The sequence below is a fragment of the Falco biarmicus genome, chromosome 14, assembly GCF_023638135.1.
Source record: "Falco biarmicus isolate bFalBia1 chromosome 14, bFalBia1.pri, whole genome shotgun sequence".
Lineage (NCBI taxonomy): Eukaryota > Metazoa > Chordata > Aves > Falconiformes > Falconidae > Falco > Falco biarmicus.
In genome coordinates, this window is record NC_079301.1 from 16,583,076 (window position 1) to 16,610,374 (window position 27,299).

General features: G+C 38.3%; 1 protein-coding gene across 1 annotated transcript; it reads right to left on the bottom strand.

The window, feature by feature from the left end:
* CUL4B (cullin 4B) lies at nt 1-26,324 on the bottom strand. Its single transcript, XM_056360169.1, has 20 exons — nt 25,086-26,324; nt 22,252-22,367; nt 17,466-17,569; nt 16,465-16,534; nt 15,902-15,975; nt 14,713-14,875; nt 14,523-14,612; nt 14,152-14,234; nt 12,977-13,044; nt 11,699-11,817; nt 10,662-10,854; nt 9,458-9,562; nt 9,054-9,164; nt 8,213-8,298; nt 7,269-7,376; nt 6,915-7,028; nt 5,834-5,939; nt 5,582-5,754; nt 4,887-5,039; nt 1-3,734 (listed from the first exon to the last, which is right to left on the bottom strand). The coding sequence occupies exons 1-20, from the start codon at nt 25,615-25,617 to the stop codon at nt 3,639-3,641; spliced, it is 2,664 nt and encodes an 887-aa protein (XP_056216144.1). The 5' UTR covers nt 25,618-26,324; the 3' UTR covers nt 1-3,638.
* Between the last annotated feature and the right edge of the window lie 975 nt (nt 26,325-27,299).

Consider the following 27,299-nt stretch of genomic DNA (forward strand, 5'->3'; position numbering starts at 1 on the left):
TTAGAAAACTCAAGGGATTTTAATGACTGAATTAAGAAGGAACTACTTATTGTATTGAAGTAGCAAACAAGTATTTTGCTATCAAAGCACAAGCTAAAGAATTTAAAGAAGCCACAAACATTAGTAAGCCCAACATACAGACCTTTTGAGTAAGAAGGCATTTTACACACAAGAGTTTATCAACACAAAACTGTTTAATATTTATTAAATGACACAAAATACCTAGATAACAGACTCACTCTCTGAAAGGACATGTATTTACATTATTTACCAACTTAAGAAAGACTCTCTGTACCCATATCAGACTTATGAAACATAAAAAAGGTTTTGCTGCTTTTTGCATCGAAGGATGCAACGGTGATACATGCCCTGTTTGCAAGTCTGCATAAACTATAACTCTTTGATGCAGTGAAAAAGCACAATTTCATGTTCTGGTAGCTGAGGGAAGAGGCTTCTGAGAAGTAACGGTTAGTTTTTTCCCCCCACTCCAGACACACTCTGAAGAACTGTTATACAAAAAGTATATTACATTTCTGAATGCTGCTGTACTCTTACAACTTTAGTGTAACGTTTCAAAGAAAATATTCTTCCTACTATATGAAATCACTAAAAAAAGTGGTATTTGAATATTTCTTTAGATGCATTTTTTTTTTAAAGAAAGCATTAGGGCAAATGATATGTTTAGGAAAAAAATGAAAGGCTGACAAAAAAAAAAAAGACCAAAATATGAAGAACAGCTAAAGCAACTTAATTTGCTAGGGTTTGTTTTCTTTTATTAACTATTTACTTTGGCACCTTTGTGTAAACTATAGAACAAAACAACGTTTACAACACATTTGCAATTACAGCATTTAAACAAAATGGTCACTTTTTAAACCAGCCAAGACAAAAAAATAGTCCATTTATGGGTATAAAGATTAAAAAACCTAAAATATATATTTCTAAGAATAAACTGCAATTTCTTATGAACAAGGTGCTATAAACTGCATGCAAGTCAAGATTAAAAATGTGTGGCCAAACAGACAAGCTGTGTTATAGCCAGATGAGTTGTGGTCCAAGCCCACTTTAATTTTCTTTTTCTTACAGAGATATATATGGCTCAATAGGCAGGCACATGATCCCAGCAAGAAGTTACAGAGTTGTACGGCTGGACAATAAATCTTGGCTGCAGCTTTGTCATTAACCAGGAATGAGCGAGACCTTAGCAGAAGAGATGAACAAGTTCTTGGGGAAAACTCATGAAGATAAAAAGAGAAGCCTTCTCCCCTCCCCTCTCTCACCCCCTCTCTAGGCCTAGCCGGGATTCTCCAAGTCCGTTCTTTGGGTTGCTTTAACTAGATCGCCGCTTTGGGTCTGCCTCAGATCATGGAAGTCTGATGAGATTTGAGGACATTTTTCTAGGTAATATTTTCTGCATTAAAGTTACTGAAATCGATGTGGTAAAAATTAAATAAGCCTTTAGACCTTTCTGGTTAGTTTGACTGAATGCAACACACTTGTCTAAGGAGGGAGGATTTTACCAGAATAGGCATTTTAAACACGTAGTGGTGTTAGATTTATATGCTACAACAGACTGAAGGGAACCAGTTCAATACTGATACTCATCATCTCCTGTCTCCCAGAGTTAAGTTTTATGCCTCTTCTCCAAAACACCTTTTAAAAAGGAATCTTTTATTGGCTAAAGATACAAAACACATACAAGAAAAAGGAACATTGAATGCAAAATACAGAAGGTTGGGGCGGGCAGGGGCATTCTTTCCTTCCCAGTGGACCTCTATTTAAACTAATACTTAAAAGATCTGCAGGAGCAGTCTTCAAGTTTCTTACCAGATAACTCTACTGTTAGTATTTTTCTTACAGAGGCAAGGGTGGTCCTGGATGTCTACCAGTGGTTATGTTGCAACAGTGTCAAAGGATAAGGTAGATTTTCTGCAGATCACAGAGTTGTATGACAGTTACTAGAGGTAACAGCAAATAATTTAGTAGGAGAAAAACACATTTGCTTCATCTGTCAGCTGAGGACTGCGTATAAAAGAGCTTGAGAGAAAACACAGTCAGAGAAAATATGGAATTAAACAGTAGATCAAAAAAGCAATAAGGATGGGATGTGTCAGGCACAAAACACACACACACACACTCCCTCTCTCACACATGCACACCCCTGAATGTGGGATCACAGTGATAAAAGTTATAGATCATAGAGAGCTAAGTTACACTGCTATCAAACAAAAGTAAAATCTTGCTTTCAAGAAGTATCTGGTATTCCCCAGGACTATCAGTGCCTGAACAAGATGAGGTGTTTCATTGTGCTCCGCAACACAGCTGATCGTAAGGTCTAAAGCCTGGCTGGGTAAGGAAGAACTGTTATGTGGAGGAGTTACCTTTTCCGCTGACACTTTTTTCCATATATTCCTGGCACATGCTGCTATAGCAATAAAAAAAAATGCATTTTGTTGAAACAAAGCTCTACATTCAAGTGACTTATTCTCCCATGTCTTATAAAGATGCAAAGAATGCTCTCTGGTCATCTAAGAAAATATATTTTAGATGCCTTGTAGCAATACTTAACTTTCTATATGAGAGGTAGGCTTCTGGGTTCTAGGAGGCCTGCCACTTCTAGGGCTGAGTTCTTAAAGCTTTAAGTTAAAGCAATCCAAAGCAGGACAGTCTTAGAAGAGCTGTCCTGTCTAAACCTTGAGGTTAGTTCAAGTTTAGAACGTTGCAAAGCAAAACAAGTATTAAAATCCATTTGTAATTTTTGTTCTTACAGCTTTACCACAAGAACAGTGTGGCTTTTCATAGATATCTGTAAATAGATTCTCTTTTCTAGAGTATTGCTGCCAAGAGGTGAAGGCCTCCTACCCATGACTAGTAAAAACTGTCACTTTTTCCATTATGGCTGTTTTATGCTTAAAATTCCCAAAGGTGAACGCTAAATCTTATAGGCAAGCCATATAAATCTAATCTGAACTTGTTTTGTTGTAGCACTTATTTAAGAATGGTGTTTGTATATACAGAACACATGCCCACACTGCAAACTCTATACATCGTTTTATATTGGTACCATTTTGTCTTAATTGTGACCAAGAATAGTTTCCATTAGATCAGCAATAAGCATAGCTTGGCTTATTCCCCATTTTCCCTCCCTCAAGGGAAAAAAAATCCAAGTGTGGGCATCAACCAAACCAATGGTATGTTACTAACTGAAATGCATTCTGTACAGTAAATTAAAAGTTTGCATGCAGTTTAAGCATTTTAAAGGCTATTTTCTTATATTAATTAACCTTCTGTTTCCATTTAAAGGTGTGAAAGACATCTGTCATATATCAAGGGACTCCCTCTTCAGACCCAGAGACAAATGGAATCACAAAGACCAGGTACTTTCTTTCAGCTTTCTGCACATCTTACTAAATAACATGCAAAGAGTTCAACAGCATTCTTCTTAAAATGTAAATAGTACTCTTTTAAATGGGCATGTTAACCACTGAAAGAAGTCCACTCTACTATACTTTTCCATTACACTGCTTTCATTCAATCATCGGTAGTATAAAAAGTCAATTAACGGGATCAACAGGCTAGTTTATCCACTGGCAACTGTGTATGACACCAAGTGTGCAGTAAAACAAAGGCCAACATGTTTATGCAATATAGTTGTACTGATTCGGGTTTTCTTTATCTCTTTCCATGTAGTCCCTGTCAATTAAGGATTCTATTCTCTTCTTAAGGTCAGCAGGCTGTAAAATAAAGCAGATGTCAGCATTATTACTTTGCAGTCAATGTTTCTCTGTTCTTTTTTTCTACTTAAGCCAAATATCTGTACTGTTTACGATGGCTGTGGAAACAGAAGTCACAGCTAAAAAAAAATTAATCCCTTAAAGCATCAAAGCTTCTAAAGTCTGCAATGTATAATTGATTGAAGAGAAGGTTACAAAATTAGCTTGTCACCTGCAGCTAAGCATAGACTTTTTAGAGCAGAGAAAGATGCTGCTGTTTAGACTGAACTCTAAAGAACTGCAATTCATGTATTATGTACCAAACTGTTTCTATTTCTGACTTTTACCTGGTAAAAGATGGCAAAAGTTTCATTTTATCTTGATGTGATGAAGTTTTGCAACAGTTTGAGCACCCTATGATTTTGTTGGGTGAAGGACATTATAAAAATGCCTCATGATAAGAGTGACAAAAAACATTTATATCGTTTGTTATAACTCTGCAAAGCTCAGCTGCAGTTTATGCAATACTTACAGGCCTGTAGGAACTTTACATGGTAACAGAACAGAATGAGATGGCAGTACCTTTTATTTCACATTTCCACTGATAGAAAGCACTGCATATTTGAACTCAAACAGATGCATTGCTATTTGAAAATCCATTTCCATTTCTACACAATAAGCTATTCATTTTATATTACAGCTGCGGGCTTCTTTGAGACATTCCCCAATATCTAACTTTCATTCCATACATATTCCTCCCCTCCCCCCCCCCCCCCCCATATTAACCAATATAACCTGTCTGGAAAAACTACTGTATATTTATTGGTTACTAATTAATTTCAAAGTATTGGCCAAATTAAGAATCAAAGCCAATTCTGCATCATGTATCCGAAACATTTTCCCCTCAACCCCAAGAACAAGGAGAGCTAGCTTTACAGTTACTGCTAACAGGCTCTGGTTCTGAAAGCCTTTTGTAACAGATTTTAACCTACTAAAAGCCTGAGGTAATATTCAGATAAATGAATGCAACTGGAACTTTAAAAATTCCTGAAAGTTAGTATTTGCCCTTTCCTAGTAATAAAAAGATGTATGAAGGACTGTTTAGCTGAGGACAGGCCAGGGGACAGAAAAGGAAGTAGTAAAGTTTCAGAAGAAGAAAAATCAGTACCACACCTTTACTGGGAATTTAAGCTGGTTGTAGACCTCTGACACAAGCAGGTTATGACTCAGTGTCTTGCGCATCTTCATGATTCGTACAATTGCAGCGTCAATCTGGTATTGCCGGTCCTGGAATACTCTCTCTGTAGTGCTTGCCTGTTCCTCTACCTGAAGGATCCATTTAGAAAAAGTTTTAAAGAGAACACTAGAACTGTCAAAACAATTCTTTGTATCTCTAAGACAATTCTCAGCGTAAGACAGTAAAATGTCTGTTGTCAAATATTTGACATAAATCCTTTACAAATACGAAGACTGATGATCTACTAGAAAAAACCTTGTACAAGAAAATAAAATCTTTGCACAGATTATATGTTGGATGGCTTTCAGGGAAAACTTATTGTGAACTTGTTTCTATATGCACAAACAATTCAGTAGGGTTCCAAGGAATGATCAAGAGTGAAAAGAACACTGACTAACTGGAACTTCTCTTGACCTTACAAACATCTAGCATCACTGGTGTCTAGGTTGGTATGGAAGCACACACTTAAATCAGCATTGTAAGGTATGTGCTATCATCCAAATTATACATGTAACTTCTACAAAGATACCAGCATGTACGTTACAACTGAGTGGGAAAAGGCTTGTAAACAGGCAGGCCACAAGACACTTAACCCAAGGATCTAAACCCCAGAGGATTAAAAAGAATATACCGTTTCTTTCATCTGAATTTGGTTGATCTTTATCCTGAAGAGCTTATGTCTGAAATCATCATTACATGTGAATTTATCACCGTCTTCCACGTCTTTGCCTTTGGGACTTTTAGTCAGTACTCGGGCTTTACCACAAGCCAGGGATTGGAGTGTCCTTCTCAGCTCTCCATCCTCTAAAGCAGAAACAAGTTTAGATTTTTTTTTTTTTTAAGTAAGAACACTTGGAAGTAGTCCACTGTTTTCAATACCAACCTATCCCAGTGGCTTGTTTTATCTCCTCTAAACTGAACTCTTCTCCTTCATTAAACATGAGCAGCACCAGTGTCTGGAACAAGGAGACCTGAAGCTCTTTTTTGCCCTGTCACAAGGGAAATTAACAGACATCATTAGGCTGTTCAGGTTTTTGGGTGGTTTATTTTGGGGGGGAGTCAGAGGGACAAGGCAATGAACAAGCCATTCTTGCACATCAATTATTTAACTTAAAAGGATGTGATACTTTATTCATTTGGGAATACGAAAGAATAAAAGTTACTGGTCACCTGGTGTTTACTATGAAATGGAGAATACACTAGAGGTCAGAAGGTTAGACTATTATATCCAGTAACAACTGGCTATCTGTCAACTTACTCAAGACAAATCTCAAAGCACTGAGTGCTTAAAATTACAGTCTGAAAGACCTTGAAGTGAAAGCGTAACACACACGTTAATTTAAGAAACAGAGTATTAGGAACTATAGGGTCTTTGAAATAACCAAGTTTGATAATACTTGTTTTACCATTAATATTTTTCTGAAAAAATAGAACTGGTAAGCATTCCTATTCCAAGAGAAATTTTCTTGAAATATATTTGTGCCCATGAAGAAATGCTGAAGGAGAATAAAAAGAAGCCCTTTAAAAACTGTTGTATTCTTGTACAATCCAAAACTTTTCTTTATTTCAGTAGTGAAAACTTACTGTAAAGATGCTTAATGCTGTCAGATGAAGTAAGGTCATCTATGAAACAGTGCCTTTTCTTTTTCCCCTCTTCAGTATAAAAATTAGTGCCATTTTTAATATGGAACAAACCCACTGGACATTTTCCCCAAGCAGTAATAAACAGCTTTTTTTTTTCCCCACCAATACAAAAATTGGATGTGTCTTCTTAGACCTTAATACATCTACTTCAGAAACTACTGACTCTGGAAATCATAGCAAGAAGTCAAAGTTCAATGTAACTGCAAAACACCACTAATTTTTCCCATCACAGCACAAAAAAACTTCCTGATGTACCCCTAAGGTACAACCCAGACTTGGAATTGGCAGAGCAACAGGAATAAGAAAAACAATACACTCACCTCTTTAAATTCTGCTTTTAGCACACAGTGTCCTAGTGTTGACTGCCACTGAAGCTTCCTACCACTGTGTTTTCCTAAATAAAATGTCTTGAAAATCTCCTGCAGTTTTACCATCTAAGAAAAGAAAAAACCCAAAATGCTAAAACACAATTTCTACTTTAAAACCATCCTTCCCTCCTCCACAATCAAGTAAGCCTTCAGTAAAGGCTTGGAAAGATGAAGGGAATTGTAAAAAAAAGAAAACAAACATTTTTTAAAAAGACACTTCTGCATTTCTTTCTAGGTATTACATACATACTTAAAACCAAGCTGCAGCTGATATGATACTTGGTATTATACATCCATATTCATTACCTCTGGGGGCAAATGGACCTCCATAGGCACGTAGGTTGGCCAATAACCCATAGTCAGAATATTCACTGTTAGTTCAATGTTGCCAGGGACATTCTGATTTTGCATATACTGCAGAAAGAAACAAAGTAAATTAAAATAAAGCAATGTTTATTAAACATGCTTCAGGCAGAACTGCAAAGTTAGAACAGGCATTACAAGAGCACAGAAGACTAATTCTAGCTACATACACATACATTAGCATAAGAAAAAGCACTTTTCTGAAGTTCTAAAGGCAATTCCATACAGGAAGAAACAGCAAAGTAAGTGTTTTAGCAGGCTGATGTGAACATGTACCTAATTATGTGTGAACGGAGGAAGGAATGTTAAAATTTGCTTGTAATCAAAACATTATAGAACTGCCAGAACTAATGGGCAAAAACTTGCAAGCCAGTCCATCAGAATATAGTGGTGCTAAAAATGCTTTACAACTGGCATTAAAATGTTTTCTAAGTTTACAATTCTTCTTTTATTACTTTAGGTGAGGGTTTTTTGGGTGGTTTTGTTTGTTTGGGTTTTTTGTTGTTTGGTTTTGTTTTTTTAAGCAGGTGCTTGTTTCAGGTTTTTTGCTTTGTTATTCACAAAAACGATTAATAAATTAAGTAAGATTTTCAAAAGCACAGATAGCACAGAATATTAAGAAACATATTCTGACTGATTTTCAGTAGGGACTGTTTTCTCAGGTGGGCTTTTGTCCACTCCTTTTCAAAGCAATCACTTACAAAGTCTTTTTCTCTGTAGTGGAAGAACGTTACAGTCAACTGGAATAATTCAAAAGGAGTTTAACTCCATTACAATAGAAATGTTCAGAACTGAAGACATCCTGCACCCTCTCATTAGGTTTTCTGAGAAAAACTCATTCAAAAAGCAAGTAAATGAAGGAGCCATGGCAGGCTTTCCCACAGTACCTGTTTAAATTGTATCATTATGTCTTTTGAAAGCTCCATATCTTTAAACATTCCTTCAAGTTTGCTGGTGAAAGCAGCTCCACATTCTATGAAAGAGAAAAACGTTAAGTCTTAAAAATTAATCTTGTTTATTTTCAACACCACAGAGTAGCTATTCTAAGTATCAGAATGTACTCTGAAGCAAGATGACCTATTTCAGCATACCTTCTTGCATAAAGGCCTGGATTCTAATTAAGACAATAGAATAAGGTTATAAACAAGGAGGAGGAAAAATTTTTCATGTAGCAGCTATTCTGCAACCCAACTGTTTTTCCACGTGGACATGACCGCTCATCCTAGGACTCCACTGGCAACCTGTCACTCAGATGACAGTTTGAACCCCTATCAGCTGCCTGCCAAACTATATCTTGAGGGTACAACACAATCAGCTTCTAAAAAATCTTACTCTTACCACCCAAAACCTCCATCCTATGAAACAATGAAGACCAGACTAAAAAGACTGCTAGCTGGCAGCTTCACATTTCAGACCTCATACGGAGTGAATAACCAGCGGAAGGCATCCTTAAGGTCTCCGAGCACATCACTGATTTATTCAGCAGGGAACCTCAACGCTATCCCGCAGGCCAAAATACACTGTGTGCTTTAAGCTCCTGTTTTTTGGCTATTGCTGCTACAATTACAAACCTGAAGGCAACAGGTCTTCTCAAAACCTATCAGTCATTCAAGACTTGCACACAAGTCTTTTGTCCTCATATAAAGGGGAAATGCAAACAGCACTTCTGGAAAGGCCTGTTAAAATGACTATTTTTCTAAGAAAGCAAGCCGATAGACAGATATTTACCATGTTTGAGTTTGGAAAGCATAGATTTTTCAGCATCTACTGATGCACTCTTTCCAACTAGTAGTCTCTTTGCTAGATCTTTTTTATAAAAGGCCTCAAAGACATCTTTTCCTGTAAGAGATGAGATTTGACAGTGGTTACAAATTTTTTTTAAAACAAACATTACCTACAAGAGGCCCAGTTAAAGGCTCAGTAAAGCTAACAAGGGATTTCATGTTAAGATTTCCACTGATTTTGAGTCAGGTCTTGTTACTGGCATTTCAACATGCAAACTAGTTAAACAACACTACACCAACAAACTGCAGCTACAGAGAATGAACACTTGACAATGCAGACTGCAAAAATTATTTCAAAGTATGTTACTTATTAAACAACTGTGTCCCTACAACCCCCCCAATACTTACCATATATGAATCTAAATATGATCATAATTTTATCCAGCATTTTTTCAAGCTCTTCGTCAGTAGCTTCTTTGTTGCCTGCACGAAGCTTTGAATCTACATATTTAGCTGGAAGAGTATTGAGGAATAAGTAGTTTAGCATATGCTTAGTATCACATTGAAACATTTTAAATTTTTAATTATTTAAAAAAATCTAATATTGTGAAATCTTTTCAAAATGTAAAGGATCCTGAAACAACCTTTTATCAGTTTCATCACAGCTAGCTTGATATATTTTCATCGAGGATATAAAGTTATTAGAACATTATAGCTTAACCTCTTTTTGCAGATAAGCAATTACCGCATCTTAACTTTACTGGCATATATAATGTTAAAACAGATTTTTGTGTACATAAAAAATCCTGGTCCATATTATGATCTCAAAGTAAAAAGTCACTATTGCTGTAGATTGATGTGGCTATAATACAAGCAAAAAAGATAAGACAAATATATGAACCAGTTAAATATGTTGTTTATACTGCTGAATTTCTCTAGCAGATCACTTTTTTTAAAATTTCAAATGGTTTGGTTAGCACATTACAGTTAATCAATTGCTTTAAAAAAGGAGGGCAGAAAGCATTACTCCACAAGCCTAACACCTGCTTTGCAATCTGTTGTGCTGTTATTCACTGTGTGGGGAAATGACTTAGGTACTCAAAAGTGCAGAGAGCCAGGCCTGTAATGCACAGATCTATGAATAACTTTCTTTGCAAACTATAGAGGCTCTGTCCCTGTAACATGAGTGGTACAGTGCATCCTCATCTCTCTTATCTTTAATGTATTAAACCCCAGATAGCTATGTAGACCCCTTAATAGCTCTGCGCCTGTGTTGCTGGCAGTTATGTAAGCTTCTGAAAAAGTCAAATTATTAGCAGTATTCTCACATCGGGACACCAGTCAGTTGCTGCAATGCCCAAGCTCTAATGTTCTTTACTGGCTAGGCTACAGAAAAGCGAACTGATGAACAGAGCTTGTTCTTAACATTTGACGCTATCCTATCAAATAATTCACTTGCATAATAAGGCACAGTAGATCCCAGTTTGATAATGCATTGTGCATAATGTCTTTTAACACACAATTCCATCACATCCCATCTATGAGCTGTATCAGCAACTTCCTCTTGTTGCCCACCCAAATTCTCACATGGGAAGAAACTGAAGAAAAATACCTATAAGTTCAGCTGGCTTATTTGGTCTTTTGTTAATGAATGTTTCAAAGGCTTCTTTCATGGCATTTACAAACTTTTCATTCTTCAGAAAGCAAACATCAATAATATGGTCAACTTTGTCCTTAAAGTCAAGTAGCTCTTGGACCATGGTTTTGTCTTTTTCTGGATTAATTACTATGGTGCTGCCAAACGCCTGCAAAATAAAACATATCTTTCAATTAGTCTGGATAATGAATTTAAGTGATAAGATTTCTAAAAGCCTAAGTTATCTTTGTAATGTCTTGTTTCCGGTACTAATTTCACTAACACAACAGAAGTAGTAGCATTATGAAGTATTTACCATATCATCATTCCTAGATCTTGTACGTGGATTCAAAACCAATCTATGAATTATGCGAATTAAGAATCTATGAATGAATGAATTATGATTCAGAACATCTGTCTAAAACTTAAACATGACAAAACAAACACATGATTTTTAAGCCATCTGTAGCCTCAGGTTTTACACAGGCAAAGCTACCACTAAACTCAATTTTATTCAACAGTATTCCTACGTCATTAGAAAGACTTCCTTCACAACAACAATATTTTCTGTGACAGCATTTTCACTGACTAATAAGATGAAATGTCTAAAGTGACACTCAAGCGCCTTTTGAACTTCAGTTGGTTGGTAACTTAAGCTACCACCCATTCTTACAAGAAATTTTAGCAGGGAAAAGACAAACACTCTGCCATTACCAAAATGTCTACTGGAGAAATAGTTGTCCCTCATAACTAACTGTAAGCAGAATAAAACCTCCAAATTTATTTTAAGTTTGCTAAGTCAGCTCAATGTTCGATATCTTCTGTGACAGGGCTAGAACAGTTACTGTACTTTTCCTAGTACAGTTTCAAAAGCTGGCTATTAACTAAGTTTATAAGCAAGTAGTCTTTAATTCTTAGAAAAATGTAATAGTTTATAGAGATGACTCAAGTATCTGTGTATAAACCCCATTGATACAATAGTGGTATCTGTTCCGGAGTTCTAGGCACAGTACCTTTATGTACTCAATCCAGTGTTGCAAGAGAACCTGTACTCCGCCTCTCACACGACTGAACAGCTGATACAGAAGGGACAGGTCTTGAATACGATTTTCATCAAGAAGGTGATTTAAACCTGCAAATGAGAGAATTTCAATAGGAATTAAACCCAGAGTAATCCAAAGAAAGCACAGCATATTATTTCAGTAAGGGACCTCTTCAAAGCCAGTTTTTTATTAGTAATTAGTGGTGTTGGGTGTTATTTTTTGGGGGTGGTGTTGGTGGGGTTTTTTTATTTGTTTCTTTTAAGCTACCTAATTTAACAGCAAAACACAGAATGGCTATCTGAACTGGCTCAAACCTTAAAAACTTTGCTATTGCACTGGCTATCTTAGGCTACATTTACTTTACATAACACACTTACCATAAAACCTTTGCTTACTTCTGCTTTACTATTCCCTAAAAATTTGTAAAGTTTATGCTCTACTGATCTGTAGGAAAGGTTCCTTGGCCAGACAGAGCTCTGAGTCTCTATTTCAGCTGTAAAATAAATTTTACAGATGTTTGAATGCAAGCGGCTTCAAGAAATATCTTTACCTTTCACTTACTACCTTTTTGGCAGAGAAAGTCTGAAGCTCCACAGCAAGGTTCTAAGAAAGTAGATGGGTAAATATTGCAAACACGATCCTCCTCTCAATGAAGAGTTTGTTACAGATGGCAGGAAGATGCTCACATACTTGTTTCATCCAGAATCTGGCTAGTAAGGACTTGGTAATTTTCTTTTGTTATTCAACTCTTGCTGTACCCCTATCTATTTCCTGACTATCCCTCTAAGCAACAGAGGGTCACTTCACAGAGATTACTGCAGAACCGCAGCAACATAATCCATTGCTCAAATTGTACTAAATTTTTAAAACTAGCTGCTTTTTGCGAGCAGCAAGTAAGCAATGTTTCCCCTTTCTGGTAGGGCCATAATTCAAAGGCTACTCATTTACTTCCGGGCCTTCAAAATACTATTTAACACACTGAACTTGGGAGTCCCCTACTCTAGTTTTCCTTTTGTTTTGCTGTATATCTGCAGAGAGCATTGCATCTCCTTCCTTTTGACAAGGAGAACAGTATTTGCCCTCTTGCAAAATCGTCAATGCTATTTTATGAACTGAGTAGCAAAGAGTGTTAAAAATGATGTAGCTTGTGTCCTCCCCCAGCACCTGAATCTGCCACTTTCTTATTCAGCACAGGAATTAAACCCCAAAGCATTAATTAGAAACATTTCTATAAAGAAGAAAGATTACCTTTCTGAAGAATGGCTGTTAAATGTTCACCTAGAAGTTGCTTTTCTACAGTAGCAATTAGTGGCTTCCTATAGAAAAAATGTTTAGAATTACTTTTCCTTTTTCCATTACTGACAGTTTAAAATCCTTTGAGATTATGTTAACTACACTTGTAATTTGGAATGCTCTAATCATCTGTGGCCAAGGACCTAAAACGATTATACACATATTTATCTGTTTTCCTCCCCAGTAAGCAATCTTTTTTCTTTTTGCTGACTGACGGTTTAATTCACACAATAAGCCTGTTGTACATGACCTCTAGGCAGCTGGACAATGATTCCATCAATGAAGAAATCGTGCAAAAGTTTGTCAAAGAATACAGCTTCTCCTGTTTTGTGGGAGGAAATTCATGTCTTGGGAGACAAACCGAGGAGAAGAAAAACCACACCTCACAAGTCAAGAGGTATTAAAACAAAATAGGGGACTGGCCACTAATAATGGTGTGGAAAAAGGAAGCCACTAAACAAACTCAATGTTCGTAACAGCTGAAGGAGGAAGGAAATAAAAATGTATGATGGTAGCACTAAAACACCTTCCTCTCAGAGATCCTCTGTACCTGCTCTTTAAGAAGTTGCTACCACTTGCTCAAAGTTTTGCTTTATCAGTGACCTACATTGTCCTCTCAGACACAACAGCTGTGGCTTTGTTAGGAGAACATTTCTCCTGTCCTACTAGTCATGACCTCCACTTGATTGTATTTGAGGAAATCCTGCCTCTAAGTACAAAAGACTAAAAAGTGACATTAGTCAATAGCTTCCCAGACTCCATAAAGAATGTGCAAATATTCAGAGCCTTTAGCTTGAGAATTCTCTATCCCAGGTCCTATCTTTTCCAGGTAGGACAGTAGCTAATTAACTGCATTTCAGCAAGAAAGAGGCATTTGGACTGGGCGTGGCAGCCTATTTTTCTCCAACCAAATGCCCAACAACATTAATTCAAAGTAACTAGTGGCTTAGAAGAAAAGGGTATTGGCTGTGTGAGCCAAGACAGCGCTTCACTGTAAATAAGGAGTTATGTGAAGCGGGAAGCATTTGATGGTCAGTCAATAACTGAGATAAACTGTAGCTATTAGGTGGCCCTCAATAGAAGAAGAGCCAAACGGCTACCAATACCAAGCAAAGAGAGACTGCACTTACTGTGTGCTCTGATCTAAATAAGTGATTATCCTGTCTGCTTCTTCTTCCAAGCGCTTGTTCACATGGTGAAGATATTCTGGAACCTGAAAACACCAGAGTAGTTTTGTACATTTAAAAAAAAAAATAAATCAAAAGGGGAATTAAAAACAAGAAGGCAGTACTGGTCTGACAGCAGCAGCAGCTCCAGTTCTAAGCAGAAATCATTAGCACTGCGACTGAAGGCAACTGCATGTGAATTTCCTTTTTCAGAGTACTATAAAACATAAAGGTCACATTATTACCCTGTACACTGGCTAAGACAGCAGAATAGTTCCTCTCCCTACAAATGCCGCATCATTAAGTATAACAAATACTGTTAAATGTTCAAATACCTCTCGCTCCTGCATAAGCCTCTGTCCCTCTGCTGCATACAGGCGGTTAGTCTCTTCCAAGAATCGATGTTCAAAAGAGTCTTGATAAATCTAGGGAAACAACATGGTAGCAATCAGAGTAAAGCTTACTGAGCACTAAATTAAGAATCTGAGCTGTTTATTGGTTTAAAGGTGAAACAAGTTTACTCACCTGCAAGTCAGAAAGCATGCTTAAAAGGCTTCGCAGTAAACTCCTATCGATAGCCTCACCATTTCTTTCCCGCTCAATCAGCAGAAGAATGCCATCAATAGTTTTGTTCTGAACCTTCTGGTCACTGATTATATGAGTTCTGAACAATTCTAGCCCCATATCCCTAAAAAAAAAACACAGACTGTTCAATAAATTGTGTAAGAATCAATTCCAAGTACTCTCTATTAACGAAACTTGATCTAGATCAGAGGCTAACAAATACTAGCATTCTCCAAATTCCTTATTCCTCTGCCCCCAAATCACTCAAGATGAACACATGTATTAACACTAAAATAAACCATGACAAGGCATCAACAGTAAGCTACAGACTCTAAAGACCAAAGCACATCTTTTTTCCTAAATAGCCACCTAACTTTTCCAGCATCTTTTATTTTTCGGTTGGTTGGCAGGATGATGGATACTGAATGAACAGCAGCTTTCATGAAAAAAGGATAATGTCATCCCAGGTCCCAATTCCATGGCTAAGCTATTGGACAATATTCTTTTCTGTCCATCACTTTCTAATTCTTAGGCAAAGCTTAGAAGAACTCAGTGAATTGAAAGACAAGGATCTCTGCTTTGGGCATCCCAGTTAAAACCTTCCATGAATCTGAAACTGTGGGTCTGGATACTTTTAGGAAAAGCCATGCCCTCCATCCACCACTCGTTCACTCTCTGGTCAAGTAATTCAGGTAGCACCAAAGGTACTGCAGGTCATTTGCTCATTAGTAAAATATTGGGGTGGTGGTGTGGGGTGTTGAAGTCCAAAATGAGAGTAACTTGCTGTTATTTTAAGTAACTTTTTCCCTTTAAAAATACTTCCAGAACTTTGAATATTATGCATATTAAAGCCAGTAACTTGGCAACCCAAACCCTCGCACTTCAGTTGCTAAACAGGCCCTTTCCTTTAACTGTGCAACCTGGAGGTCGATATCTACACTCAGCTGAAATTCGCTATCCCAGCTATTCTAAAGAATCCTGTAATTCATAGCAAATAAATTAAAAACGAAACCTCCCATTGCAACAAGCACGTATGCATTCACTAATTAGAGGTCACTACAAATTTTGTGTTAAAGACACCACTGAAAATCAGCAAGATATGTGATAATTTAAACATATTCCCTAATAATTACATTCTTTGTGCTCTTACCAAATAGATGGCAGCATTGAATTCTGAAGTACGTAAGTCCGATCCAAAAACAAAAAGATACTTCTAATCATAATCTGTTATGAGAAGGAATAAAAAAGCCACAATCATTGTACTCTTGAAATTAGCAACACAAATCACACTCAACAACAAAAAAATAAATGCACTGACAGGTTTCAGGCAGTGCTTTCTTAGACTGCCTATTTGTTTAAAATATTCTGCCAATCTTAGTGAGCTGATCAATGTGACATTTAGCATCTTTCTGTATAAAGGAGTAATTCCTTTGATAATAGATATAAAAGTGGAAAGGTTTACATAGAAACAACAGGTAGGAGTTGTGTGTGTGTGTATCTGAGATCAGACCAATGTGTCAAGAAACATGCTACAGACAAGTATTTTTAAGTCTTGATTTCTAACAAACTAGCTATGGTTGTAGTTCACAAAGAAGCCTTATATAAACTTAAAGACAACATTTCAGAAGCACAGTATGTTTATAAAGGAACAAAGTTAAGCAAAACACAGGCTGACTAGGCAACTGGTTTCCTTTAAAAAGATAAAAAACTTACCATTTGTCTGCAGTGATCTTGCCAACATTTGTCTATTTTCTTTAGAAAAAGGACACTATCCAACGAATCCATGAAGAAATCATTAAGAAAATTACAATTAATAGGTAGTGCCAGCGATGAAATGAACCAACATAATTTTTTTTATAGACACTTGATAGCACAATAAATTCACCTACTCCCAAAACCAACCAGTTAATTTTGCTATGTTTATTTTAATTTTTAATGAGGATCCTTGTTTTAATAACGAGAAATCAAAATAACTTGAACTATTTGAAAAAAAGCATCTACATACTTTTGAGTATTTTGTCTAATCCCCCATCCCTGTGCAGTGGGACAACATACACATTTCCACACCTCAAAACCTAACAAACCACAATACATGCAAGAGCCTACTACTACACAGGTACTGTAATTTCAGCTCATGTTAAGAGATATATTTTGTCTCTGAAATTTAACTTGCTTTCAGCTCACTGCATATTTCTGCTACTAATTAATACCTGCTTATCAGGATCTCAACCAGATGCAACTCAAAACTTTTGAAAATAAAACATTTTGAACATCAGAATCACTAACATTGTATGCTACCAGACCAGCAGCAGTTTTCAAGAAGAAAACAAGAACTGCTTGTTGGAATACTTTTCCATTTACCTAAGCATGACAAGTTCAGCATATAACCCCACCCCGAAATGATACAGCCAATACAGCCTTTTTAAACCTTGCTGTGTCTAATATGAGCTTTTCTAAGATGTCCAAGTGTTTCATAAATACCAATGAAACTTTCTTACAAACCTTTTAAATGGTTAGTGACATAAAGGAATAAGTAGTGTTCTCTGAAGTGTCCCGTCCCCCCCCCCCCCAAAAAAAGACAATAGACCCTATTATGCAAAAAACCAGGAATTCAGACTACCGTGGCCTACTGTCACGAACTAGTCAAAGAAATCCATCACCCCATACTGGCAGGTAAGAACATTTTGGATTGTCAGCAGTTAAAAAAAGGATATTCTCTGAACTGGTGAATTTGTGCTTTAATGTGGTCTTCACAGATCTGTCTCAACTGTTTGTACAAGTTTGCAGAAATCTTGTAGGAGCAGAGATTCTCAACAGCCTGAAGTAAAGAGAAACAGATACGAAGGAATCCGTTTATATTCTTATATGTAGTTTTACAAGGAAAGGGGGAAACACCCCAAAACAACCATGGAATTATTCTGCTCTTCACTCAAAAAATCTACCAGTTTTTAATTGTAACAGAGTTAACAGCTGCATGCAAAACACCAGAGAGACATGGCACTACATATGGCACTATAATGGTAACAAGAGGCAAAGGAAGGCCATGCCCTGAACAGCTTACAGTTTAGTAATTTCAGTTGGAGTACCGATATCGCGTAACGAACTGCAGGGTTTGCATCTCTAAGAACAAGGATGCTAGTTTAATATGTTCCAGCAGCTTGCTGGGTTTCATACTTCAAAGCAGACATTTAAGGTCTTAATTTTATTAACTGCTATGCTCTGCACGTCATATTGATATTTGTAGAAAAGCACTGCTAGCGTTACTTCCTTTTGCAGTCCTTTCCTTGATAAAGCTCCCTGCATCCCCAAAAGGACACACATACACATATTTTACATATATCTATCTCCATCCATCAAACCCTTGCCTGAGTAAGTTTGGTTATAATCCCGAACAATTTTTAGTAGTTTGACTATATTCCAGATGTTTACAGTGACAAATCTCAGATTTCTAGATCATAATCAAATATTAGAAGAACTGCTGCTGTGCTTCACAGCTAGAAGCGAAAATAAGTTTAATGGGGACATGTCTTGGATACCGATTAAGCAAACAAGCATTCTCAAGCACATAAGTGTAACTCAAGACTCTTGCAAAATTTATACCAATTGCCCAGATTTGGAAAGCAATTGAGCAACTAACTCTTTGTGGATTGGTGAATGACACAGTATGTGACTATTCTGTAAAACATCTGTAGAAGCTAGAGGAGAGGTATATATGATTTTCAACTAATGCCTCTGGATTTATGCCTTTTTTTTTTTTTTTAAATGGACAATACTTCAGTTGCCAATACAACCAACTTAAGAGAAGAAAAAAAAAAAAAAAGAAAAAAGGACTGGAAGATCAAGTTTGCTCTCCAGCAACCACAGGCAACCATGCAGGGATGGCGTAGTTCCGAATTATACAGAGCAGATCTACTTCATTACACTGAAATCTCCCAGAATATTTCCCAACAGTCCAAACAGAAGTCACCAGCAAAGAGTAAGCAGCCACCACTAAAAGCACAGCAACAATCAAAACCGCTAAACAAGGAATTCCTCAGTTTATCCGAGTATACCAACAGTAATCATTCTTAGTATCAACAGTAAACAATTTATGCTACAGCTAATACTGGCTCTAGGACACAGAGTTACAAAAGACACCAACCAACCACCTCCACAAAACCCCAAACCCCACAACAAAACCATACCACACAGTAACAACAACAAAAGAAAGCCAAACCTGCATAGGCTTACTGTCAGAAACAGGTATAGCAAGAGAGCAAGTGTGCCAATTAAGACTAAACCAAGTCTGAATGACGATTATTAGGAAAGCCAGAATTGTCACTGAAGTCTGCATATCTTAGTATTTGGAAATAGCAACAAATTCAACTCTCAGCCTTAACACTTAAGAAACCTCAAACAAAGACAATGATTTGATTGGAAAACATTCTGCAGTTCACTGTTCAGAACAGGTTAGGGACACTGCTCACCTCTATTCTGCTACTGTACCCACTGGCTCTAAGCGGAACAGCAGCAAAACAGGAAATAACTGCTACTGTGATTTGAGACGAAAAAGGGGATAGAAAACACTAAACTTGAAGAGCCTGATTAGACATTCAGCAAGTGCAATAAATGGGTTGTTTCTTCTCTCCTACTTACTTTGGAGAAGCCAACTGAGAGCTGGGAAGATGAATGTTTTAGACAGAACTTGCTAGTCACCTGCATAACCACAGTTAAGTCTCATGTCTACCTACCAGCCTAGGCCAGCAGCAGCCACTTTGCTGTATTTCTGGTCAGTTCATCCATCTCAACTACCAACATTTTCATAACTGCTATCAAAACAAGTGCTATTTAACCATGCTGCTCCAAATCCTAAAAGAATTAGCCTCTGCACTGTTGATTACCATTAACTCTTAGTGAAGTAAGTTAACATGTATTACTACACACTTACTTTTATGCAGTGTTCATATAAAGCTGTGCTTCTGCATTTGTGTATCAGAAATTCCAAAGTATTAAACATGTGTCTGCTAGTACCAAGCGCTTGAACATCAAGTGCAAAACTTCTGCATCTTCATTGATAACATCCATAGAAATGTTCCAATTTTCATTTGTGAATTCTGCTTAACTGGCTTTTTCTTTTTTTTTTAAAGAGATTAAGCTTTCGAAGCACACCAATACAAAACCTTTCACCAAGATTTGTTCTGTGGAGCATAACACCACTACAGCAATATCATGCTTTGCAGACTTTACTGGTGTTACACAGTGATAGTTATAAAATATCAAAAATTCCCCAACAGCTTTAAGGGCTCTAGTTCACAAAATTATCTTGTTCTGAATTAGGGGAATAAAGCTTTCTGATCTGGGAATCTGTGCCCTGCGTCAGAAGGCAACGCACCACATTTCCTTTATGTAACTTTTTTTTTTTTTTTTTTAAACTGCAGCATCCACACCTGGGTTTGTGTACTGGGAAAAAGTAGGTAAGAACTGAACGCAGCTCTGATGAGAGAAAATCAGAACTTTCCAGAAGTACTTAAATTTGTGATTGATTAAAAAAAAATTAACTATGGATCTGGTACCAAAGATTTAGATGTCTATTTTCTGGTACTAACATAAGGAAAATTACTCTAACAAAGAAGCTTTCAATTCTGTAGCACTTTAGTCACTCAAAGATGTGTATTGCCTCTCTTGCTGAGGAGGAACAAAGCAAGCGCAAAGCCAATGTGCCACAAAGAAATAAAGCTTCAAAATGTTTGCCCAGTGAGGTTTTCCAACACAGACAAAATTTAAACCAAATTCAAGTAGTTTAACTCCATGAAAGAAAGCAGTATCTTATTTTAAGGTGTGCAACCGAACTTTTTTGGACTCTTTTGTAATTCCCCTCTGTGCTTGGATAATGGTGTCTGCCAAGGCATATTTGGCATCAGATCCATTTACCAAGCAGCTGTTCAGAAATGACATTAGTTTAGTTAGCATTTAAAAACACCAGTGATTCCTATCACTATTTTTAAATCAAGACATTTATTTTTAGATTTATATAAAAAAATCCTACTTGATTGCACTCTATTTCATTGAAAAGTGTCTAAGTTATTACAATGTCTAAATTGCGATTTAAAAGAAAAAAGCATATTTTTCGTTTTCTGAGCACAAGCAACATTAAATTAAGCCTGTGGTAAAAGTGAGCAGAAATTTGAGTGATAACTGTGAAGCAGAAGCAAAGCTTTCAATAGAACTTTGTATTTTTAAACTATTTTGGATACCCTTCAAGTATTTAATTAACAGTTATTTGTTCTGTTGCTCAGTGTAAAGTACTTTACAATACCAGCCAATACAGTGGGTTGTAATTTATTGTTAGTTTCACCAAGTTTTGCGAAAGTAACAATACTATATATTATCCTGCCAAACTGTTAAAAAAGCTATTTTTAGATTAATTGAACATTATAAAATATTATAACGAGCTCAAAAATGCACTGGACTGAGGAACTTGGTTCCACAAGGAAGAGCAATTTATCCTTCCCTAAATCTGTCCCCAAACGTGTGCAAACAGATTTTTTCCTCCTCAACTTTTCACAGAAACCAGTCATATCCAAATGCAACTTCTACTGAAAAGGGGGGTGAGGGGTGGGGGGAGGAGGGAGAGAGACTGAAAACAGATGGAGGGAAGGCTATATGCACATAGTGGAACAAATCAAATAACTAACCAGGTAATAAAGGCTTTCGAAGTGTAAAAAGTCTAAGTGCTTCTTAATACCTAGCTAAAGCAGTGCTGTTGCTAGGCCACTAAAGCCACAAGTACCACAATGTTAGTAGGGAAAAGGTGAGAAGGGGGAGAAGTCTCCCTAATGCATTCAGTTGAAAAAGGGGAAGTGAGGCTTATAAAAAAAAGGTTAGGAAATGTAGTTGAAGTCTAATCACTTCCTAAGACATTTAGGGCAAAGCAATCAGAGCTGTTGCTTTTAGTTTTGATTCTCAGTTGTTATAATAGAAAGCTGAATGATAAAAAATTACAATAAACCCAAAACAATACAATTCACGAAGAAAAATGATATTCCATTTACTTTTAAGACTTCAAATACGAAGCTTCAGTTTTAAAATGATTTATGATCCTCAATTATGAACACATACCATCTTCAGAAAAATGATTATATTTTAATATAAGTCATCTTTTTCTTAGCTAAACACCAATGTTTTCATCAATCAAGGATTTCACATTTCTCCTTTAGCAGCTACACAATATAAACCCTCAACCAGTAACAGGAACATAGCGCTCCTCCCTGCCTTACTTAATTCTTGTCAGTTGTTTCAAGGGAAACCATGCCTTGGGTTATCTTGTAGCAAGTAAACCCACTAATTTTTACTGATTATTTTAAAATTTGTGAAACCACTCAATCAAAAGCTTTTCAATGATGAAAGCAGTTATCAAGCAAAATGCGATATTCTCACCACTGTATCAAAACTGTTTTAAGCAAAAAAATCCAACAACAAAGCAAAAAGCCCTAACGTATTGCTTTTACTTAAAGCACTTACCTGATAGAGCTCCTCTAAATTGTACTTAATTGAAGTACTGTTCTGGATAGCTTCTACAGCTTCTTTCAGTTTTTGCCAGGTTTCGTCTGTGTAGTTTTCAGGCAATTTAGGTTTATCTTTGAAAGAAATTATATAGAGTTTGAGAAAGTACTTAGAAAAAGCAGAATGTCTTACCGTTTACAGAAATGAAAAATGTAGCTTTGAGTGGAAAGGGGTATGGGCTGATGCTCTCGACTTTAGTTTATACTTACATGAAAAGAAATAATTTGTCTAAAAGCAGTATCTTTCTTACATTTGGAATAGTAACGCATTGTAAAAATTTAGCATTGGTCTTTACATACGCATCACAGCATCTGTTGCCCTAACAGTATGTGCGATTTATAAAAATCAAAATACCGTGTCTGAGAAGCTCAAGAATGGATAAAGGTTAAAAACAAGCAAGAATGATCTACGTTTTCTTTACACACTTTTTCACTACCAGGAAAGCACAGCTAAGAGAAAGTGAATATCCAAGCTGAAAATGATGGACTAAGAGATACCGAGTTGTATAGAGCTTGGTGTTGTTTTGGTTTTTTTTTTTTTAATTTACTGCTCATTAATTCTACTCAGTGTTAACAGTTGGAAAAAAACTGTCAAGAAACATGCATGGAAATACTGTGATTATAATACAGGCTTTATGGTCACAAGGCAAATATTCCTATTTTAAAGTAATCCATTTACATCTCTCTTGGGTTTGGCTGGTGGAAATTACTTAAGAGTTAAGCCCTCTTAATGTTCAAATAGTTCAAGCTTTGCAAATTTTATTCTTTCCATTATTTTTTCGGCCTTTTCTGTAGAGATGCCCTTGCTACACAGCATCTTCAACAAGACTAAAGCATTTACAAGGCTAAGAGATTCCCCAAGTCCCATTTACAGAATACGAGGACTACATTAAAATTCTGTGTGTTCTCATAACTAGTTAAAAATGACTGGTTTTGTTCTAATAAGCACATTCCTAAACGGAGAAGGAAGGACGAGGAAATTTAGGGAGGCACACACATGCACATCCATGGCACCAACAGATGAAACTGGCCCAGAGCTCAAATGCTATTAAAATGGACTTTTACATACCTAAAGATAAAAACCAAGTTGAAAAGCTTTGATTTCTCTGGAAATAACAAACAGAGGGAAGCAATTTTTTTGTCCTCTCAATATTGGCAATATCCCAACATTAGCTGTATCTTAAGAATCTAGAGACAACTAATTACAAGTAAGGCTTGCCTATTTTCACTGGCAACCGAGTATGCTACTCAGCAGTAAATACCAAGATTCTGGATTTTAGGAAGTTATTTAAGTTGTAAAGTATGTTACTGCTATCACACTAAGATAACGACAATAATATTAACATTATTATTCAGTTTAGCATCTGAGAGTAAATAAAAAGCAAAGCTGGCAGATTCTTGAGACAATCCTTTTCAGGCAAGTGATTCAAATACCAATTCATAAGCAATGATGATCACAGCACTATGCAATCCATGACATTTAACAAATATTTTAAACAGGAAAAGTTGACTTCCCTTAAAGATAACACTATACAAGCAACAGAAGAGTGGCCTTTATTTCTCACTATCATGCATCATAAGTATAAATTTTAAAATAATCAGTCCAATTAAATGATGATGACATGATGGGAGGAGAACATTTTTGATACTTAGGAGGACCTTAAAGCAGAACGTCACACTGTAATCATGAATTGCTGCAAAACATTACAGTGGCTAAAATAATCATTACCTTCTCCAATCTCACTACAAAACATTTTTATCAATGGTGTATTTAGAAACTGATCTTAATGTCAGCAGTATCTTTTACACCCTCGAACCCTGGACACATGAAGAAAAAACCCAACAACCCAAGAAAGCAAGCCACTGGACTATTTTAGCAGATAGCAAAAGGCAGGAAATAAGAAAAGCACACGATTTCCCCGTCTTTATGGGGGAGGGGGGAATGACAGAATTTTAGCTAAGCTTTCTGCCTAAACCCATTTGTACTTTTGTTTACTAGAAAATAAGCAGCATCACAGCAGAAAAGTTTAATTTCTCTGCTTCAATTGGTCACTAGTAGCAATACTCAAGAATCTCAAACACATCTTTTGAGAGAATTTATAAAGGAATGTAAGCTTGTAAAATAAGAGTATGTTAAAACAAAGACATTAAAGAGTTAAATATTAAAAATTACAGCAAGGATATTGCAAGGAAAACACTCAGCAATAATCTGAGCTACCTACTTTAAAGGCAAGTGGGGAAACCAGAAAGGAAATCCGCCATAATAGCCTGATAATCACCTTAGTTCAACATTTAAAACTAAGCACAGGCAGATTAACCTATAAACAGACAATGTGAATAGAGGAAAGACAGAGATACAGGCCCATTTTTTAAAAATGTGTTCTGTGCAAAGACTTACCATGAACTGGGCTACAACACATACTAAACCCTGATTCAGAACTACCAGAAAAGAGGTATCAAACATTAAAAGTTTGAAGAAAGGCAATTTATGCACTTATGCAGTAAAATCTTTCGTCTAACATACAGGTTAAGGCCTTCTCCAGAGGCAGAATAAAAGGAGCCTGATAAATAATCCCAAGCAGTGAAGTGTAGCTCAGGATGTGTACATGACTGGGCAAGTATGCATCATAAAACATTATTCCCCCTTTACATAAGTATAGAAACATTCACCACAGAAAAGCATTTCCTGTAAAACTTGGAGCTATTTGAAAGCCAACCGGTTTTCATGTCGAAAACAAAACACAAAGTTGAGCGTCAGCTCCCCATAGGTTGTGACAAATTATGGCCTGTTACCTTTAAAGTTCTTGATCACTAATTTCTTAGCGGAGCCAGGTTTACTGTTGGCAAAACTGGAAACAGTAGAGGAGGCAGCTTTGGTCAGGCCATTTGCATGGTGCCCCACAGCCACTGACGAAATTAAAAGGCTTTTATTTTTGAGCTGTTGTTGGTGCTGCTGTTGAGAAGAGGCAGCAGGAGAGGAGGAGGAGGACGACTCTTCAGCCATCTTCACATCGAGTCCAATAAAATCCACGGAATCCTCGAAGCGCAGCTTCTTCTGGAGATGATGGTTTGAGGAGGCAATCGCTGAGGAGGAGCACGAGGAGGTGGTGATGACGGAGGAGGATGATGAGGAGGTGTTTTTGGAAGGAGAAGAGGCGCAGGAAGATATGGAATCAAATTCTTCTCTTTCAGAATTACTGTTGCTGCTGTTATTTAACTTTCTCTTCTTGCAGGAGGAGCTGCTGCTGGTGTTACCATCAGTGGCAGGTCTGACCTCCTGGGCTGCAGCTGGGGGGTTGGGGGAAGAGAAACCTGTGGGAAACATGAACACACAGAAGTGAACAGGCTGAGGGGCATCAAATCCTTGTGGTGTGACAAAGAGAGAGAGAGAGTTTTAGAGTCAGTCTCTGGTGTCTCTCGCAGGGGGTCTTTTAACTCCTCTCTCTCATCAGTGGAGTCCTTCCGCGTTCCCTCTCCTTTGCTTTCTTCTTTCTCGGAGGAATCACTGATCTCCTCTCTTCCTCTTTTCTTTATTACTTTGTTTTTTCTCGTAGTTTGTCTCTGTTTTCCTGCTTTTACTCCTTTCTCAGCAGAGCGTCTCCGTCCCTGTCTCTCGCCACCCACTAGTTCCTTTCGGTTCTTCTCTCCGACACCAGTGTCTCCCCGCGGCTGCCCGCTCCCCCAGCTTCTCCTCCGCTCCCCTCCGGCTCCGGCCGCCTCGTCTCCGCCGAGCAGCAGCGGGGAGGGCTGAGCGCGGCTCCCTCACGCCTCAGCTCCAGCGCCCCGCACGCCTCCCGCTCCCTCGCCGCCGCCCGGCCCGCTCTCCCCCCGCGGCCCGCTCCGCTCGGGCTCCCGCCTCCCCCCTCTCTGCCTCCTGCTCGCGCTTCCTGAGGGGGGACGGCCCGGCCCGGGGCTTGTTATTGTCAATACACGGCAGAGAGGGAGCCTAAAGATGGCGGCACATCCGGTCGCCGTGCATGCTGGGGCGCGGCCGCCCGGAAGCGCGGCCGGGCAACCCGAGTAGGCGGCAGGGCCCCACCTCCGGCCCGGCGGTCCCGCTCCCGCCGACTCCCCCCACCCCCCCGGCTCCTTTCCGCTGCCCTCTGACCTACCGGAAGTGATCATGGTTGCCGGTCGCTCGTAACGGGCGCGCTTCTTCTCTCTTCGCGCGCCGGCGCAGGGCACGTCGTGCGGGGAGGGGGCGTGGCCGCCGCTCTCCGCGTGGCGGGAGCGCGAAGGGGGCGGGGCCCCGCGGGCGGGCGCGGGGCTTGTCCCTTGGCGAGCCCCGTACCGGGGGGGAGGCTCCGCTTCCTCTGAGCCGGTCTGCTCGCGCTGCTGCCCGCGGCCTGCCGCCGGGCCGGTGCGCCGGGGAGGCCCCACCGGGGCTCGGGGACCGCCCGGGTCGTGCTTGTCGCTTCGCGCGCGGCCGCCGCCGAGGTACCTGCGGCACAGGGCGGGGCCGCGCTGGCAGCGGGACGGGGGGGCCCTGCTCTCGGCCCACGGTCCGGCCGCAGGCCTCGGCCTGTCGGCCTGGTTCGGGCATGATTTTTCTTCCTTTTACTTATAAACATCAAGTCTCAACGTTTTCGTATGATTTTAATAGATAGAGGCTCGCACTAGGGCTGTTGGTCTGGTGTTCTGTTTTTTGGTTTTTTTGGTTGGTTTTTTTTTTAAAAAAAGGTCTGGAAGCAGAAATCGAAATCGTGAGCCTTTCCTGGCTGATTTTTTGACGCTGGTGTGTCTGTTATCGAAGGGAATGTAAACTCCAGGAGCGTTGTTATGATTCAGTTGCTGTTGAGAAATAGCTGCAGAAAAAACGGTGAAACAAGGGATGAGGTTTTGTTCCAGAAGAGATTCTCCCAGGACTTCAGCCGAGAGCTTACACCTGCCTCCCTGACAGCAGAGGCCCTTGGGGCAAGGCTCTTGGCAGTTCTGTGTTTGATAGAAAAAGATATGCTAACTTGTCTTGACAGAAACTGTGGTTCACAGAGATACGGTGTAATTTTA

Excerpts from the sequence above, each read along its gene's own strand:
- CUL4B (XM_056360169.1), bottom strand. The coding sequence starts at position 25,617 with ATGTTTCCCACAGGTTTCTCTTCCCCCAACCCCCCAGCTGCAGCCCAG. Across the intron at positions 22,368-25,085 it reads AGTGATCAAGAACTTTAAAG|ATAAACCTAAATTGCCTGAA; the intron begins GTAACAGGCCAT and ends TTTCTTTCAAAG. Across the intron at positions 7,377-8,212 it reads TAATGATACAATTTAAACAG|TATATGCAAAATCAGAATGT; the intron begins GTACTGTGGGAA and ends TTCTTTCTGCAG.